This window comes from Monodon monoceros, unplaced genomic scaffold (assembly GCF_005190385.1).
Source record: "Monodon monoceros isolate NGI ecotype Baffin Bay Population unplaced genomic scaffold, NGI_Narwhal_1 Super_Scaffold_22, whole genome shotgun sequence".
NCBI lineage: Eukaryota > Metazoa > Chordata > Mammalia > Artiodactyla > Monodontidae > Monodon > Monodon monoceros.
Genome location: NW_021703779.1, coordinates 58953673 through 58967020, shown reverse-complemented (window position 1 = coordinate 58967020; position 13348 = coordinate 58953673). Strand labels below are relative to the sequence as shown.

At 50.8% G+C, this 13348-nt stretch overlaps 1 protein-coding gene across 6 annotated transcripts in view; it reads right to left on the bottom strand.

Annotated features, from left to right (window-relative positions):
- Positions 1-6701: 6701 nt before the first annotated feature.
- Positions 6702-13348, bottom strand: part of DLG3 (discs large MAGUK scaffold protein 3) — a 59719-nt gene continuing 53072 nt past the window's right edge. For all 6 annotated transcript variants that reach the window (XM_029239922.1, XM_029239921.1, XM_029239927.1 and 3 more), the window contains 6 exons: positions 12564-12614; positions 11870-11971; positions 10911-11083; positions 10404-10513; positions 9978-10069; positions 6702-8972 (listed from right to left, as the gene is read on the bottom strand). In XM_029239922.1, the coding sequence (XP_029095755.1) occupies positions 8866-8972; positions 9978-10069; positions 10404-10513; positions 10911-11083; positions 11870-11971; positions 12564-12614 (635 nt within the window). In that variant the 3' untranslated portion in view covers positions 6702-8865. The remainder of the gene's footprint in view (positions 8973-9977; positions 10070-10403; positions 10514-10910; positions 11084-11869; positions 11972-12563; positions 12615-13348) is intronic.

Genomic DNA, 13348 nt, shown 5'->3' with positions numbered 1-13348 from the left:
CAGTGAGCTTACAGGAAAGGAACTGGGTAGGCTTACATTTATTATATTACAGTGATTTTAATATTAAAGACAGAACGTGAATGCTATAAAAGTAGGGGAAACGTGCTGAGATTTCAAAGGAGGGGATCAGGAAATGCTTTGTGAAGAAGGTTGAACTGGACTTAAAAGATGTATAGTATTTGAACATAAGGGGACAAGGGGAAGGGTATTCTAGGCAAAAAAAAAAAACAAACCAAACAAACAAAAAAACAGCATGGAGTACTTGAAGGTGAGTATTGGGGGAAAGCTTTAAAAGGTGGGTTGGAACCAGGTTATGGAGCATCTCCAATACCTGGCTAAGGTGTTTGAACTTTATTCTGTAAGCCATGGAAGGAAATTGAGCTGGGGAGTGGTGTGGTCAGAGACAGACTCTGGGAACATTAATCAGGGCAACAGTGGGTGCAGTGGATTGGAGAAGGGAGAGTCTAGAGGTAGACTAATTTGGAGGTCATTGTAACTTCTCTATTTCACCCTTTTATAAAGGCCCATACTTTTTGTGAACAGCACTTATCACTTTGTAAATATCTATTTGCCTGACTGTCTGATGCCCGTCTCCTCCACAGTAAGCTCTATAAGGGCAGAGACTTATCTGCTTTGCTCACCGTTGTATCCCCAGGGCCTGACCTGTGGAATTATGTGTTTGTCGAATGAATGAAAATAATGAAGAATCAAATTGGGATAATAGCAGTGAAAACAGTGATGGTGGACGTGAGGACTATTAGAGAGACATAGAGATGATGCAAAGCTTTCAGGTCTGGGTGGAGAGGATGTTTCAACAGCATCAAATATGGCTGAGAGCTTTGTATACCTCTATGAAGGTATCAAATCTGGTGACTTGGAAGCCACGATGACTTTTGAGAGCAGTTTCAATGGAGTGGTGAGGGCAAAAGCCAGACTGCAAAGAAATACAGAGGTGGGAAGTGGTAAGAAATAGACGAAGCAGCACAGCATGGTGGCGTAACCCGGGACCAAACTGCCCAGGTTCGAATCCTTGCTCTCCCACTTACTAGCTGGACGGCTTTTGGTGAGGTACTTAACCTCTCTCCAGGCCTCAGGTTCTTGTCTATAAAGCTTCCATAACAATCCTAGAGTTGTTGTAAAGAGTAAATAAGTAAATACATGCAAAGCTGGTAGAGCGATGCCTGACACCCAGTAAGTGCTTCTGAAGGTTTGCAGTTATTATTCCGCTCTTGCTCTCTAGCAGGGTCACGTGTTTCCCTCCACCCACTAACTCTTGATACCCTCTTGTCATTCTGTTTCTCCAGGAGATCTGAATTTTCCAGCCCCAGGAAAGGCTTCCTACCTTTATGGGGCAGCTAGAGTGATGTGGGGTTTTTAACTCTTTTCTGTTGTTCTGCAGTCTTCTGCTCATCAGAGTCTCGACTCTGGTTTTTATTCCCCTTTACTTTCTCTATTGCCTATCGTTATTTCTTCTCTAGAAATAGTGCGGTGAACTCTAGCAGACCCCGGAGAGCAAGCACCATTTTTGTCTCCTCTGCTTAACAATAAGGAGGGTGGGTTCCCCCTTGGCTTTTTTAGGATCTTTTTACCTTTACCTTTTGAGTTCTTTTTTTTTTTTTTTTTTTTTTTGCGGTACACGGGCCTCTCACTGTTGTGGCCTCTCCCGTTGCGGAGCACAGGCTCCGGACGCGCAGGCTCAGCGGCCATGGCTCACGGGCCCAGCCGCTCCGCGGCATGTTGGATCCTCCCGGACCGGGGCACGAACCCGTGTCCCCTGCATCGGCAGGCGGACTCTCAACCACTGCGCCACCAGGGAAGCCCTCTGGGAACCTTTTTAATGCCTCAAGAAAAGTTGAAAGTTGATAAGCTCACATTTAATTTAACAAACACAAAGCCAGCAATTGCTCTGACCAAAAGCCAAACCTGGTGCATCACTGCCTGCAGGGGCCTCGGAACCAGGAAGTACTTCCTGGTTGGCGTCTCACAGCTGACGGCCCTCATGCTCTCGTGGGAACCACCACCAGGAACTACTATTTGCCACCGTGGGGCACCTACACTCTCCTTAGGAGGGCATCTAGTGGCACGTTTGACACCTCCATTCCCGTATTTCCCTAGCGCCATTTCTTTGTGTAACGGTAAGTAATGAGAAGCAGCGCCCTCTTCTACCACAGTTTTCTATTATTTTAAGCTGTCCTGGGATCGTGTGCCTCCACCCAACTGGGAAAAGGAAATTTCCCATGTCCTAGTCCACACATCTGTGGCTCCTTTTGCCCCCTCCTTTCCAGCAGGCACCTAGCCTCTGTGTGTAACGTGTGATCATGTATAAACCTTGGGCCATGTTCTTTGGCAGCTGTATTTAAGCCGTTCACGTCACCTGCATCACTGTTCATTTGTTCTTTTCCAACTGTAAGTCCACACAAGGCATGAACTTCCTTTTTGTGAGGGATTCCGCACAGTACATGTCCTTTAGAATTCTATTTTATCATTGTCAATAAGCGTTAAGGGCCAGAAGAGGCCGTAGAGATCATCTGTGCAACTTCCTCCTGTTTTAGATAGTGAGGCCCAGAGAGGGGGAGCTCATTCAACAGTCCTTTATTGAGCATGTAGCATTGTAGTAGCTGCTGTGAGGGCTACAAAGATACACCAGATGCAATCCCAGCCTTCTAGAAGCTTTTTGTCTAGTTGAAGTATGTTATGGACGAGGAAGAACAGAGTAAGTTCGTATAAACTGCTAAAGTGGTGCAAAGGAAGGGAGGGGGAAGCTCTTCTGGAGAGACCAGTGACGTCATCGTGGAACATGCCATTGAAGCTGAAACCTGAAGGGTTTCATAGCGATCGGGACTGGAAACATTCCAGACAGAGGCTTTGCTCACAGGTGAAAAGGCAAGTAGTCTAGATTGGTTTATAGAGAAATACAGGAGATAATGGGGAAAAGCAGATCGGGGCCCGCAGAGGGTGTTCAGTACTTCGCTTGCCTACATCCCACACCCCTCCCCCACCAGGCTAGCCCTGCTGACCTTATAGGTCTGACCTGAACGTCTACCTCCTCAGAGAAGCCGTCTCTAAGCAGGGCCCCTCGCTATATTACCCTCTATTGCTGCATCCTATTTATTTCTTTCACAGCGTTTAGTATAACACGTAACTATATACTTAGTTACTTGTTTGTTGCCTCCCCCCACTAGACTAGAAGCTCCCTGAGGGCAGGGACTGTCTTTGTTTGATTTGTGGCTCTTGTTTTTGCAAGGGTGGGGGCAGTGATAATGAAAACAAAGCACTAAATTGAACAGACACTAAAGAATCAAGTTTTGGTAGGAGACTGGCTATGATGACCAAAGGAGAGAAATCAGATTTTGAGCTTAGGTGACTAGGAAAATGGTAGCACTTAGGATGGGGGAGAAGAGTGGGTGAAGCAGTCTTCCTTGCAGCCATAGGGCTCCAGGGAGGAATGGAGTCACCGCGAGGAGCGGGGGATGTGGCATGTTCATCTTTCTCTGACGCTATGGCTGAGAGAGGAGTCTTTGAAAGTCATGCCTGGGAGGTCCTGGCTGACCCTGAGAGCTTCTGGGCACTGGATAAACTTGTGCTGAACGAACAAATGGTCAGTAAGTGGGAGCAGAGCTGGGGGACTGTTCAGTTCCTGGTGAACAGGCAGCAGAGTGAAAAGAAGGGGAAGGAGCTAAAGGAGAGGAAGTGGTTGGAGATGGAAAGGAGTCATAATTGGAGCAAGATCCCAGAGGAAGTAGCAGGAACTCCAGAATGGAGGTTCTCCATAAAACAGAAAACAAAATTCACATTCACCACAGGTTTGGGCCTCGTCAAATCTCTTCCCTCCAAGCTTGAGCCAAAGACTAGGACATCTTCTTTTACTGAGTACCTGCTATGCGACAGATACTGTGCCGAATGCTGGAAATGGGAAGGGAAATAGGACAGTCTCTGCTCGCCAAGAGGAGTCAAGGAGAGGAAGCCAGATGTCAAGAGAGAAGGGCCAGAAAACGTGTGGCAGAGGAAGAAGCAGCGCAGCGCTTGAGAGCACAGCCACTGCAGCTGGCCTGCGCTTGACTCACTGCCGCGTATTAGCTGCATGACCTCCGTGTGCCTCAGTTTCAACGGGAAAATAAGGATAAGAGCACCAACCTCATAGGGCTGTTTTTGGCAATAAATGATTTAAAACGCACAAAGCACTGAGCACGGTGCCTGTCACATAGTAAGCGTGAAATAAGTGTTGGCGGTTACGGTGATGGTGAAAGTTCTTACAGGGTCTAACAACAGCACAAAGGAAGGAAGGGTCATTGTGACCCACGGCATGGGGGCAGAAGAGGTGCTTCAGGCAAGGCAGCATAGAGCGAGGGGAATTCTTGAATGGAGTCTTAAAATGTTGACAGGAGTTTTGCAGGTGATCAAGGGGGTGGCAGCGAGGGCATTTATGGGCAGAAAAAAAAAAAGTCAGCGAAGACACAGGGTTGTGCTGCATTCAGAGAACTCATGGCTGGAGCAGACGGGGCCACAGCAAGACGAGGCAGGAGGGAAAGGGCAGGGACGCCATGATAAGGAGCTTGGACTCTTCTTCCCTGTAGGCAACAGAGCCCCCATGGGGAGGGAGGGCACTTTAGTAGGCCGATTCTATCAGCTACAGGGAGGATGGCTGTGGTGACAGGAAGGCCAGTCAGGAGAGCATCCGCTTGCGCATGTTCTTCACCTCCAGCAGGCAGGTCTGAACCCTTCTTCTCAAACCACCCACTTTCCAGTCCTCTGCCGTGTGCTAGATGCTTCTGGTGACAGTGCGAGTGCCGGGGGAGGGACAGGACGCAGAGGGAGTCCATTAGGTCTAATGTGGAAACCACCAGTGGGTATCCCCCTGCGACAATAGGCTCTCAGTGCTTCAGATAAAATCTAGTTGGGGCTTCACAGCTGAAACAGACTATCCTCTGCGAAAGCTCTTGCTACCAAGACCCCACTGGTTCGGCAGGAACCAAGGTGTGCGGGGAGTGGGGGGAAGGGGGGGGGGGGGGTGCCAGTTCTGCTGTTTCTGGGAAGTGACGAGGAAGAGAGGCCTTGGAGGAAATTGGAATTTGAGCTTCAGAAGGTTACTTGCAGTAATAATAGAATGTCCTAGAGGTGCCACGGAACTGACTGAATGGGTAAGAGGATTAGTGGCAGCAAGGCCATGAAACCCTAGTTGGGAACAGGGATGAAGGGCAAAACGTGGGAGCACTGAGGTGAGCGTCTCCCGCAGGCGCTCGCTCGCGGGGTTGTCTTGAGAAAGCTAAGGCTCTCTCTCTCTCAGCAGCCACTCTGACACCGTGGGCCTCCAGTGGTTGGCACCAGGCAAGTGCTGTCCCCGTGGAGAGGGCTCCGTTGTCCTTTAGTACTGACCTTTCTGCTCAAGGAGCCCAGTGTCCCTTTGCAGTCCCATCCTTTTTAGCTTGACTTGGACCTGCTCAGGATACTCCCCCTGTAGTCCCTTCCCAGTCCTGCAGCTCAACCCCTACCTTCCCCTGCATCTGTATTAGCTTCATCCTTGAGCATAACTTCCACGCTAGTTTTGGTAAAGATTTTGCTTTCATTAGCTAATTTCTAGAACCACTTTCACCGTAAGACAAAGCTGGTCATTTGCATCTGAACAAATATTTTATGTAGTCAGCATCATCCCAGGAATGTTTTAATTTAAGGTCTGTTTGTTAGAGACGAAGAGGCTGGGGTGGGACTGGCTGCGTTGTCAGCAGCAGAGCCGGGGAGAGAGCGCAGCGTTGCCTCCTAGTGGAGAAGGCGGCGGTAGAGTTCAGGGTCAGGGTGTCCACCTCTGCTCTTTCCAAGTTGCTCAGCATCTTCCCTCCGGGGCTGCGCTTTCTTCAGCCGCGCCGCCTCTAGGAGGGACAGCAGCTGTGGAGCCAGAGTCTCAGCACAGCGGGATCAGAGGCCAGCTCTTTGTGCCCTTTACACTTACTTAGGAGGTGGATTTCCTTAAAACCCCACAGAGCACTTTGGGGACTCCTTTTTGTTAGGCTGCCTTCTAGCAAATGAGAGAATGTGTGAAAAGCAGCACCCTGCAAACAGCTAAGCACTGTTGTCCTTGCCGTGGTTCGGCCCCCACACAGTCATCGCTCTTGAGCTGAACCACAGCAGGACGTCCTCAGGCTTCTTCACTCAAGCTACAGGGACACCAGCCACGTCACAGGCACCTGCTCTAAGCGCTCCTCCTCTCATCACAGGGCTGCCGGGATGACCGCCACCCTGCTCTGCAAACTGGGCCCATCTCACCCTCATTCCCCCTGGGATCTAATGCTTTCTGGTAGCTGGGAGCCCAGCTTTTTCTTACCATGTTTATTATTACTCGGCTCTCTGCTCCTGCCTTGGCTCCCGCTGTCTCTAACAAACGTCTGTGCTGCATTAGGCACCTCCTGTCTGTCTTTGTGCACCTTTGCCATTTTGCCCTGAAGGCCGTGCATGCCCTCCACACACACCTGGCCGGCACTACCTGAGGCAGTTTTTTGGGGTTGGGGTAGAAGACTGAGCGCAAAGCTTTCACAAAGGACCTGTTATGACCACAGGAGTCGAGAGCCATCCAGAGGAACACCTGACTCGGTCAGCTGACGGTCGCTAAGCAGAGAGCCTTTTGGCCCCCAAAGGTTTGGGACATGTTTCCCACTGCTGTGCCCCCACCCTCCCCTCTCAACTACTTCAAGAAGGTCTCTGAGCCACAGTTCATTGCAACTATCATTTATTAAAAAATATATGTCTCCTTGGAAGGAACACCGGTAAACCAACTAGTGTCATGCTTGCTTCGAATCTCTGCTTTTCTTCCCTGGGAGGGGTAGAGGGTTGAGCATCACTCAGACTACATCACTTAACATCAGAGAAATCAAAGCACTCCCAGCTCACCCCCTCCTCCCCAGAGTCATAATCGGACACCACTTTACCCCTCTTGCCTCCAATCCAGTGCACTGCGCAGGTAAAGCTGCTGCCCTTTCTTTACCCACATTCTGGGCCCCACACTTTACAGTTAGCCTCATCATGCTGGTAGGAGAACTGTTAACAGACTTCCTAAATCTGCCTGGTAGCGCTCAAAGCATCTTCCACACGTATGCTTTGCACCGGTTGTAACACAGTGGGCTAGGAAACAACAGGCTCAACCCTGGGGCCAAGCATGTCCACGCTCTTCTCCCCTGGGTCGTGCCTCCAGCGTGGAGCTGAGGGAGGCATGGTGGCTTCAACGGAGCATGGTGGGGCGGGGCCCGGGCCACACCTGCCGCCTGCATTTCTGGTCAGAGAAAACCCCCCTTGACCACAAACACTGCCGTCTGACTCTGGGAAAAAGCAACAGGGTTTCACATCTCAACAGTAAGTGAATTGTAGCTCTACAGCTCAAATTGACAGCATGAAAGTCTACTTTCTTCTTGAAGAAACAGTAAGCTACCAGCTGTTGGTGAGGGATTGGGGTAGGTAGGGCATATGAAGCAGCTGCGAAAACAACCCAAATCAAACTTTTCATTACGCGGCTGGCCAAGCTCAGGGCCGTCCCACTGTCCCAGCGCAGAGCTGGAAGGCCAAGTGACTCCCCGTCCCTGCCAGTGGGCCCCATGACAGGGCCTCGGCTGAGCCCAGCATGTCCCTGGCAGGTGAGTGAAGGGACACGTTACAGTAGGAGGCCCAGCTCCTGTCGGTTCTCACCTGCCCCCACTTCCCTTTCCGCTGACGGGATGGCCAAGCCCGGGTCGCCTAGTCTATCACAAGGCCCGGCTCCTCCAGAACATCTTGAGCCTTTAGAACACGGTCAAATTGGATTCTACACATTCACTTAAATAGTAAAAGTAAAATTTGGAAGAATGAAAAGGCTGACACAGTAGCACAACATGGTTTTGGTTTAACAGCAGCTTAAAAATGAACAAAAAGGAAACCTCTCATGCAGACACATCAGGTGGCATAAAACAATTGGCAATTTAATACGTTGGGAGCACCGTTGGCCATTCTCTCGCTCCCCACACGCAGGCCTGACTGTGCCCCAAGGGCAGCGTCGGCTCTAGGGTCACAGCTCCAAGCCTCTGGCCCCCGGGCCAAAGCCCTTTCTCACCGTTCTCTGGCTGACCTGACCCCTCCTAAAGAAAAGCCCAGCTCTCAAGAGAATGACCAATGCGGGTGCCCTCGGTACAGCACTTACTACCACTTTCACTCCCTCCCCAACCAGTTGGGATATAAGATGCCATCTGATTGGAATATGAAAATTAAAGCATTTCTCTAATAACACAGTACCATTGATGAAGTCTCCATAGATTTTCTAGTCCAAATGCGTGTGAATATATATATATATTATATGAGAGTGTATAATATATATATATATAATAATTTCTATATATTTTATATAAATTACATATATATATCTATATATAAATAAGATACTTTCTGTCACCATGACCGCGCTGTCCCAAGCCGCGAGGCAGGGTACAGATCGTAGCAAAGCCTGGGAGCCTCTCCTCGCGGGGTGCGCGGGGCTCGCTTCATAAGCCGCGCAGCTGTCCAGTCTGTCTTTCCATCAGTCCTCCTCTCTTCTCTTCGCTTCTGCTTGGTTTTATGAAAACAATGACTCTGATGGATTTGCACCTGTGCTAGTGCTTGGGAAAGGTCCATGCAGGAATGGGCGCAGTCACATGACGAGTGAGATGGCATCATCCCAAAAAATAAACTAAAACAAAACAAAAATTTAAAAAAACAGAACAGGACTAGAAAACTCAATTTTTTGGACATATCTAAAAAAGGGGACAAGAACAGTAGTCATCTGTTCTCCCCATGGGGACAGGAATGAAGAGGGAGGAGGGAAGAGGGACTTGGTTTCTTCTGTTCACAATAGAATGGTTGGAGGGGAGGGATTCTTCAGAGTTTTTCAGGGGATGGGACCCAAATGTAGTGCCCAGACTGGTCCTCAATGATTTGTTTGATTTTGTTATAAATCTCTTCCAGTGAGTCACCCTGTACAATGGCTGAAGAGGAAAACAGAATTATTACTGTGGTCCACAGCAACCCCCTGCCCCAAACCCTGACAGTCTGGCCCATCCCAACCGCCCCACAGCTCAGCCCCGCTCATTCACTAGGCGGCCGTCTGGGAGCCCAGGTCGCTGGGGAAACTGGCGGGCACTGCAGGCCCGGGGCTTGATGTCAACTTGCTAAGACAGTGAGACTGAGCGGCAATTAGTAGGAAAACGTGTGCTTCAGAAATGTTTATTGAGCACCCATTAGACGCCAGACCTTGTAGATCACGCCCCTCTTGGCTGCCATGAGGCCGGCAGCTGGTAATTCTAACGCAGCCTTACCAGAAGATGTGGAAAATCCTGGTTATCCAGAGCAAGAGCTGAAAAAGCCACAACTTCTGGCAAGGTGCCGTGCTCCTGGGGCCGTCACATCTGCTCCATGTCAGAGGTCAACCCGACAAACAAGGACATGGATGCTAACAGAAAAGGGAGCTCCGAGACCCAAGGTATGCGAGGACAGTTATGAATCCTGTCCCCCGGTAACCTTGTAGCACCACCAGCTAGAGTTCACTCAGCACCACCTTGCACACATATGTCCCTGTACTTCAAAAGGTAAGCAACATATTACACAGAAACCCTCCCAACCTTTTAGGAACTGACCCTTCTAAAGTAGGTGACCATATAAACACACACACTGACAGGCGACAGCCTGAACACCACGCCAGCTGTGCAATGGGGAGACTGTGAGGGAGGGAAACAAACTAAAACAGGGAGCCTACAGTCTAGGAGGGACAGGAAGACGAACAAAAACGGTCAAAGGCAGCGTTTGGTGATGGTGGTTGATACCAGAAACTGGCTAGACTCCTCTGGCTGGAGGGCACTTGAGTGCTTTGGCAATGCTTGAGCTCAAAAGCGCCCAGAAACTCTGTGCAAGGTGTCTGGGCCTCTTGGAAACACTCACAGAATAGGTGTCCGGCTGCTCCCATGTTACCCCAGCTGTGCAATGGGGAGACTTACCTGTGAAGTATTCTCCAAACTCCTGCTCCAGTTTCATGGCTTTGTCATAGATCTTATTTGCTTGTTCGTATGTCTGCCGTCGGTTCATTTCCCTGCCAAAGACACGGAAGGAAACAGTACCCAAAACTAGGTTCTGTGTCTTGATTAACACAAAGGATTGTTCCAGGCTCCCTGAAAAGCTGCTCAGCTGCCCTCTGAGAGCAGCAGCGGCCCAAGGCTCAACATTCCTCAAACCTTCCAGGTTTGAAAGCTCAACCAGGAATACACGCAAGTGCACTCGAATCCAAAGGAGCCCCCAGTGAACAGGGTGGGGCGCAGACATTCCACTGAGCACCCATTGGGTCTTACCCCTGCCCAACAAACCACTCGATTTTTCCTTTCCTTTCCGGGGCCCTCTCCTAGCCGAGAGTCTCAGCAAATACTTACATAAGCGCTTCAATGGACTTGGGCTTGATGAAAATGGCAATGGGGTAAAGTTGTGACTGCTGCAGCCTCTTGATAGCATTGCCAGAAACATCTAAGATGCAGTGCTTGCCCTGAAAAAGCAAAGACTGGCATCAGTCCACCCAGTCCCTGTCTACGCCCTGTGCTAACCCAAACATCCACCTGCGGGAAACATGGGGCCACCCAGAGAGGCCTGGAAGATTCTACTTCTGAGGTACCCAGGGCTCCACATTTTGCTCCTACTACCCAGACAAGGTCACATCTGAAGCTGCAGGTGGGTGACGCTCTGGGGTGAGTTGCGCAGAGGAGACAGATGCCTCCAACCTGGGTCTGGGAACACGCGGAGTGGGCGTGGCGCTGGTCAGCACTGCCACTGGGTAGGGCCATGTGCTGGAAGGATGAGGATCCACGCAGAACTTTGGCTGCAGCATTTCTGTGCTCCCTTTGAGGGTAATTTCGTAGGGCCACCGCCTCCGCCTCTCTCCTTACCCTCTCTGCAACTGCCCTCACTGACTGGATGCTGGTCCCATAGAGATTATCGTTGAATTGGCCTGCCTCGATGAACTTGTTGTCCTGAATATCCTTCTCCATCTGTTCTCGGGAGACCACAAAGTGGTAGTCTTGCCCATCCACTTCATTATCACGCCGAGGCCGGGTAGTATCTGCAGGAAGAGAGGAAACGCTCTGTGGTGCAAGGACAACGACCTGCCCCAAGCCCCGGAGAGCTGACTTGTTCCCCCCCAACCACCGCTGGGCCCCAGGGCCACTCCAGTGCTTTTCAGATGAGTCGGGGGAAAGAGGCTGGGAAGAAGTTTGTCTTGCCTACATCTCTTCTAACAGCCAGGTTAGAAGCTGGGAGCTATCTGCTTTAGCTTCAACTGGACCAGAAAGGTGGGGTTTCCTGGGCCAAGGTCTGGCAGACAGAGGGTGCCAAACGTGGTACAGGAGCCAGCAAGCCTCACAAGCCAACCAGAGGGCCGCACCCACACCTCGTGGGCTGGGCACCCCCAAGCGCCCAATCGTTCCCAACCACCACCACTCAAACTCCTCTCCAAGGGAGTGAGCAGACCGGCCTGATGTCTTAATCCTCCCCACACCAGCTTTGGGGGAATGCGTTGCTGCCTAATCTCTTCCAGGGTGGGTTTTTTCTTTTTACATTTTTTAAAACTCCTTTTTCAGCTGTGCCGGGTCTTACTTGTGGCATGCGGCATCTTCGTGGCGGCATGTGGGATCTACTTCCCTGACCAGGGATCGAACCTGGGCTCCCTGCATTGGGAGCATGGAGTCTTAGCCACTGGACCACCAGGGAACTCCCTCTTCCAGGGTGTTAGATGCACCCTGTTCCCAGAGAACCCTAGAACCTGGCCGCAGGCCCTTTCCATAAAACATCAGAGCAACAATTCCCAGGGCACCAACGCCTCCCTCCCAAAGATGCCCTGGGCTTTTACGTGGTACACAGGATCCAAATTTATGCGGGAACTCAGAAATCAGGTCATCGTTGACTCTGTCCTTCATTGGGCCCAGGATGATGACAGGCCTTGCATAGTGAACTGGAGAGCAAGCACAGAGACAGTCAGTGAGGCCCCTACCAGATGGCCTGTTGTCCCTCCCCGTATGCCTGGAGCACTGAGGCTCTGGAGCCACTGCTCAGACGGGAGAGCACATCTTCAGCCATTCTGCCTTTTAACTACAAAGACATCAAAGAGCCTTTAATTTGAGAATATCTAAGTCCAAGGCAAGTATGAAACCAGAAGCATCTCCCTCTCCAACAGATTCAGGAGAAATCTCTGCATGGGCACCAACAGCTGAGCAAGGGTTTTCAGAGCAGCCACGGAAGGGAGGGACCGAAGCCTCTCTTTTAGCAGTGGCCACATCCACTGAAATCGACCTCTGCCATCCTTGTCAATCTGTCCTATCCTTCGGAAAGCATCCCAGCAGCAAGCAAAGGTATAGTGAGGGACGCACACTGGGTGGCCTTCCCTGTTCTAACGCTAGGAAGAAGTAGATGAGAAGGAGGCATCCAGGGACTGGCTGCCCTCCTACTCCCCCACCTTCACCCCTCTGCCGCCACGGCCAACCACTGGGCCGGGCCCCATGACCACCAGACTGGCTCAAAGGCAAGGCTCTCAGAAGGGGGCTTACTTTCTTGCCGTGTCACTGGCTCATATGACAAAATAGCATCCTCTTGTCCTTCTGCAACAAAAAAGGGGGACACGTTAGCACTTTATCATCTGCCTCCCTGTGTCCTCATCTCCCTACAGCGTTCACTTCACCCCCACCTCTGCCAGAAAACAGCCTTGTCAGCTGGTGCTTGCTAACACCTGCCCTTGGGCCTATCTACTTCCCATTGGCAAGAAAGCACAGGAAGACCTTCACCGCCCCTGGGACAGGAGTCAGGAGTCCTCTCGTTCAGTGAAATATAGCTGAGCAAAGGGACATGACCCAGAAGCCATGAAGCCTCCACCAAAAGCCACCTCAATTTCTCAGAACTCTTCTTATAGGTAATATTCTACCGTGCTCAGTTGCCTTCTTGCTCTGGTGAGAATCACAGGAAAGCGTCAACTGGTCGAGACACACTGCCTGTGTCCCCTCATCTGCAGGCAAGGGAGTCAGGGCACTCATGCAGGTCCCCAAAGATGCAGCTAAACTTTGCCCCTTTTAAGGGTCTACCTATCTCCCCTTCACTGGAAGAAGCAACCAGAAAAGTGGCACAAGGCTGGGCTAAGGTCCTCAGTGCCCTTTAAGAGCAGTGCTGAGCACCGCTCTCCCCTCACGGTAGAGCTCCATCTATCCTAGCAGTGATGAGCTCTTCCTAAAACAGTCACCAAGAGACGTGGTACTGGGCGCTAGGAGGTCCCAAAGTGGCCGACGGCAGTGCCGGGGAAGGCAGCGATATCTGCATCAAGCCCCAGGATGCATTCTCAGGG